Consider the following 6,172-nt stretch of genomic DNA (forward strand, 5'->3'; position numbering starts at 1 on the left):
GTCTGGTGTAAGGCAGGGGTGTCCCATGTCCCCTGTCTTGTTTGTATGTGTGATTGAACCTCTGTTGTGCTTGGTGAGATAAAATGATGCGAGGTTTGTTGGTACGTGGGAGTGGTGGGAAGCATGTGAAAGTTCTTGGATATATGGATGATGTTGTGGCTGTGAGTGAAAGTGTTGCGTCTATGAGTAGAGTTAAGTTGCTTCGGGAGTTTTTCTGTGGTGCATCTGGCTTTAGAGTGAATTGGAATAAATGCAGTTTTAAATGTTTTGGGGATGACAGGGTTAAAATGGAGGGGGTAAAGTGTGAGGATGATGCTATCAAAGTGCTGGGAGTATTATTTAATAAGGACTTGGAAGGTAAGGAGAGCTGGGAGGAGTGTGGATTGCGCATAGAGCTTAAGTTACATTTTTGGCGACTGAGAGACTTGACCTTGAGTGGTAAGATTTTGGTCATAAAAGCGGTGATTCTTCCGATTTTGCTTTTTATTGCAACAGTGTTTCCACCATCATGTAGGAAAATAAAAAGAGTGGAAAAGTTAGTTTTTACTTTTTTCTGGAGCTGTAAAAAAGAGAAACTTAAGAGAGAGAGTCTTTTCAAGGCGTGTCACCATGGTGGCATGGCCTTTCCAAACATTGAGATTTTTCTGGGGCTTCAGTATATCAAAACTGTTGTTATTTTGCTGAATAAAGGAAATAAGGGAGTGTATATGGAAAGATATTCTGCTGGTTGGATGTTATATGGCTTATGTTGGAGAAAGAGGGATGCTAGAGTGCCTGTTGCTTTCCAGTGTCCGGTCTGGTATGAGGTGATTGAGAAGTTTGTGAGGAAGCATGATTTGCTGAGTGTACCGATGAATGTTTTTAGAATGGCTAAGAATGTGATGAAAATAATACGTAAGAATGATGTGGAGTGTAATATTGTGGGGTTGAGAGAGAATGAAGTTTCGGTTGCATGGAAGAGTTTGGGAACGCACGGGATGTCTAATAGACAAAAGGATATTGTATGGATGTCCTTGCACAATATTTGCCTGTGCGACAGGTTCAGAAGAGACGAGGTCTGACCAGAACGGATGTGTGCCCGAGGGAAGGATGTGGTGGATGTGAGACTGTGTGGCATACTATGTGGGACTGTGATTACGCGTGCAGTGTGTGGAAGTGTGTAGGTGGGTTGTGTAAGGAGTTAGCAGGTGTGAGTTTTATTGACTGGCGTGTTGCAATGTTTGGAATTGGTGCATGTGGTCGTGTGAAAAATAGAATCCTATGGTTAATTATGACTTGTGTGATGCAGAGTTTGTGGGATATGAGGAATTTAGGAATTTTCAAAGAGAAGCATGTGTCTGTAAGTGTGTCGGGCTGATCCTTTCTAGATTATACTTGATTTATAAATTAGACAGCGAAGGCGGTGGTTGTTCTGATGCAGAGGGTGTCTGGAAATTTAAAAAATGACAGCACCTGATCAAATATCAGTGAATTTTATTGATGTTTATTGATGCTTAGGATGTCTTTGTGTATACTCTTGGTTTGTTATACTAAAATAAATATGAACCATGATGATGAGAGTTGAAACAACGACGTTTAAGTTGATGAGCTTATATTGAGTTGTTTATAACTAACCTGAATGGTTTAAAAAAAAAAAAAAAAAGAAACAGCTGTCTGTGGATGGATACCATGTTTTGGCATAGGTGGTTTCCTTCATTGGAGACTGCCCTTCCCGTGGTTGTTCTCTCCCGGGAAAAGACCTGGCTAGTCATTGCTTGCGTTGAGAAACATGTGATGGTGTCTCCGCGGCTTGTGTTTTGCATATATTTACATATTTCCCATAAGGGTGGGGGCATTGCCCTAGAATCACTGTGTTGAGAAACGTGATGGTGTCTCCGCAGTGTTGGATGTTGATCTCCATGAGTTCATTCATTCTCATTTTCCCTATAGTCGGACGATTTCATTCAACTCGACTTTTGACATAGTCGGGTTTCATGAAACCCGACTCGACCCTAAAAAAAAGGCAAAGTCGCTCATCTCAAATTATTATTATTTATTATTATAGCGCCATTTATTTCATGGTGCTTTACATGTGAGGAGGGGTATACATAATACATACAAGTACAGTAATCTTAAACAATACAAGTCACGACTGGTCCAGGAGTGTGGGCCGTGTGGGCTCACAATCTACAAGGGATGGGTGAGGATACAGTAGGCGAGGGTAGAGCTGGTCGTGCAGCGGTTTGGTGGATCGGTGGTTACTGCAAGTTGTAGGCTTTTCGGAAAAGGTAGGTCTTCAGGTTCTTTTTGAAGGTTTCCATGGTAGGCTAGAATGTGATATGTTGTGGTAGAGAGTTCCAGAGTAGGGGGATGCATGGGAGAAATCTTGTGTGAATAATATTTTCAAGGCACTATATGTTTGCAATACATAAGACGGATTAGAGACACTTTTTAAGCATTTCTTGCCCGGCCTTCTTAATATCTTTGTTTCTAAAACTGTATATAATGGGGTTCATCAGTGGAGTAAACACAGTGTATAGCAGTGAGAGGGCTTTATTAATTTCTAAGGATTGTCCTTTGGGTGGAAGATTATACACCATGAATATTGTGAAGTAGAATATGGAGACCACCGTGAGGTGGGAGCTACAGGTGGAGAAGGCTTTCTGTCTGCTGATATTGGATGAAATCTTCAAGATGGCACTGACAATTTTCACATAACAAATAACAATTATAATGCTGGGAAACACCATGAATATGATACTTAATAAATTTATTGACAGTTTTATAGGAAAAGTGTCAGAACAGGCAAGGTCTTGTAGAGGAACGAGATCACAGAAGAAATGGTCAATGATGTTCGGACCACAAAACTGCAGCCCGAGTATTATTATAATGTAAGTGAATGAAAAGGAATAACAGAGCAACCAGAAGGTGACGACTAATTTCACACACGTTGCACCAGTCATGATAGAGATGTAGTGTAGGGGCTTACAGATGGCCACATATCTGTCATAGGACATCACAGTGAGGAGAAGAAATTCAGATCCTTCCGTGCTACAAAAGAAATACAACTGGGCCATACAGTTGAAAAATGTAATGGTTGCCCCTTTATTAAGGAGGATGTGCAGCAGATTGGGGACAATTTCAATTGGTAACAAGATGTCACTGATGGACAGTTGTGAGATGAAGAAGTACATTGGAGTGTGGAGGTTCCTGCTGGTGGACACCAGGGTGATGATCAGGAGGTTTCCACATATTGTACCATTGAAAACAATCAGCAGCAAAGAAAACAAAAACAATCTCAAATTCTGATTGACTTGAAATCCCAAAAGAAAAAACTCATTAACCAAAGTCACATTGTTCTCCTGTACCCAAGGCAAACACAATGCAGATGTAAATTACATTTTGTCTTGAATTTCCTTAAATTGCACTTTTTATTATAATTAACCAGGTTGTCTTTTGATTACATATCTGCTACTGAACCTTTACACCAAAAATTAATTCTACATATTTTCCAAATTTTGCAATCACATACTTAGATTAAAATTGCGCTTTGAAACACATTTAATATTAAACCAATAACTAACAAACTTTCATTAAGTATCAGGGTGCTTGGGTGAGTGGCATGGCAGGGAACAACGTATGATTTCCCTGTATGAAAAAAAGGAAAAATAAAACAATTTAAAAGAAAAAAAATAGCTGAAGCTAGCAAAATCAAATTTTAATGTTTGCTTGTTGTATTCCAAGTCTTTCTGTCCTTGAAATATCACATATAATGAGCATACTCGGATCAGCTTGGCTGTAAGAGTGAGGGGGAAAGAATAGTAATAATCTAGTCCTGTCTGTGTTCTGGGTCATACAGTGATCTCTGGTGTTACAGAGGCCACACATAGTTGGCGTCACCCTTCATAGAGGATTTAGAGGATTAATTTGGGGTTCAGCATTGCTAGAACATAATAATTACTATTAGAGTAAAACAGTAAAAATCTGAAATTATCAGCTGAAATTAAAAAAGGTAAAAATGTTTATTGTGTACTGCAAAACCAAAGGAAATGATTGGGTCAATTAAAAAAAAATATCCTTCCTGTGATCGCAGTGTGAAATGATATTTTTTCCTTTGATCATCAACTCCCAACATTCTACCAGCCATAACACATTTACTATATTTCCAGCTACATTACTTACATGAGATATTTTCATGTTTCTGAAATCCATTTTCATATTCTTTCATTTCTGTCTCAGGGGCGGCAGACAAGAGACAGCCATTACACACAGGCAACACAGCGGGTACAGCGCATGTATATATACTCAATCCGGAGCTGAGATACCGGAGAGACTCCATGGGGAATGGTCTAAGTGTTCTCTCGCGTATTCTGCATTCCTGGTCAATAAGGAATAAGAAACACGAAATTGGCATTAACAATGTTTATGTGCGGCTCCATTATCGCCATAAAATAAAGCAGTGATGAGAAAGTGAAAAAAAACGAAAATGTACAATAGTAAAAAAAAATAATAATTGTACAAATCTGAAATTACTGTGTTTCCCTGTTCTCAGTATATGAATAGTAAAGATAAGAGGATCTTTTGAAATTCAACTTCTCTGACTTGGCCAAAATGAGAAAAGTTGTCAAAGAATGAATTTGCACAAATCACATTAGTTAGAAGTCTCTATTTGTCTAGGAAATATGGTTAGAATACTGAGGATTGAGAATATTATGAGCTCTGTTCTTCAGACACAGCCTTTTTAATACCTAACTCATTTCCTTCTATCTGGATAGGGGAGAACAGATGGTAAATAGAGGAAGCCAATAAAGATGAACGAACTTGTCCGGACAACATTCACCAATCTCAAATTTGGCACGATCGCAACACATTCGGATTTACGTTCGGTTTCCTGAGCATTCTTACTAAAAATTGGCAAAATGTGTCTAAAGTTGGTTACATGATGGCTTTTCCATCAATGCTTTTGATAGGACTTTGGCATGGATAGTGGACCTGAATGATGAGTGGGGGGGAGGGTGTTGGGTGAGGGGAGAGGGTTGGTAGAGGTTAGAGGAGCGAAAAACCGATTTTTTTATCAAAGTAGAAGTGCATTCAGGCTTCTCCTGCTACTAGATAGTCAGAAAGTTATCTAATGTGTCTCAGGAATTGAATGCTTCTATTTCGCTCTGGAAGTTGCTGGAGTTTGGACTAAAGGGGACACTGACACATGGTAGGGCAATTCCTCCTTTGTGTATAAAGTTTTCCCCATGAGAAAGGACTGTAATCTTGTTATGCGAGGCTTAGGTCGAAGGAGGCTGACAAAACCCAGGCCCCTGCGGAGTCCCTCAAACTAGGGAAAACCCTGTCTGACCCTCAACTCAGGGTTTTTGCTAAAGGTGCAAATGCCTGAGCCTCCAGCCTCTCCTTATCTCCTGCTCAGCCCTAAGCTGAACCCTCCACCCTCCACCCAGTGAGTTGTCAAACCACCAAAACCCACACAGTAATGACAGACAGGGAGAACTTAAACCGCACCGCGCCGCATACACACAGGACAATACTATAATGTGAACAGGGCAAAACAAAGCACAAATATAGGAAGGCGAAAAGGTAACAACGGATCATACGACACCAGATATGAATTTCTCTCTCCAACACCTCCACTCCAGACCGGAACCACTTGGCACAAAACACAAGCTATAATCGGCGACGCCCACAGGCCAGCACGACTATTTAAAGACCGTGGGTGTGACCAAACATCCCACCTGATTTCCAGCTAGATTAACCCCAGATAACCTGAGTAAAATCAAACCGGCGCCACTGAGGCTATAGTGGACGGAGATGGAACTACCGCTGCCTGCCGGACGCTGTGGTGTGAACAGCGTCCGACATGACAGTACCCCGTCTTCTACGAGGGACTCCAGGGCCCTCAAGACTCATAGGACCCGGCTTGTCCGGATGACGGCGGTGAAAGGAACTGACCAGCCGATCCGCATGTATGTCCGAGGCTGGTACCCAAGACCTCTCCTCCGGACCATACCCCCGCCAGTGCACCAAATACTGAAGAGTACGGCGCAGTACTCGAGAGTCCACCACCTTGGAGACTTCAAACTCTAAATCGCCATCCACCATGACTGGAGGTGGCATCGGCGTCGTGTCCACAGAGCCTACCACCTTTTTCAATAAAGACCTGTGAAACACGTTGTGTATCTTGTAT

The 6,172-nt window shown here is 41.3% G+C and overlaps 1 protein-coding gene across 1 annotated transcript; it reads right to left on the minus strand.

The window, feature by feature from the left end:
* Window positions 1-2,362: 2,362 nt before the first annotated feature.
* LOC141050102 (olfactory receptor 1496-like) lies at window positions 2,363-3,374 on the minus strand (the record flags this gene model as incomplete). The annotated part of the gene is made up of 1 exon (XM_073546934.1): window positions 2,363-3,374. A coding segment is annotated over one exon (957 nt), but the record flags the coding sequence as incomplete, so codon positions are not given.
* Window positions 3,375-6,172: the final 2,798 nt, after the last annotated feature.

This window comes from Dendrobates tinctorius, unplaced genomic scaffold (genome assembly GCF_039654945.1).
Source record: "Dendrobates tinctorius isolate UK_male_01 unplaced genomic scaffold, ASM3965494v1 ptg000151l, whole genome shotgun sequence".
Classification (NCBI taxonomy): Eukaryota; Metazoa; Chordata; class Amphibia; order Anura; family Dendrobatidae; genus Dendrobates; species Dendrobates tinctorius.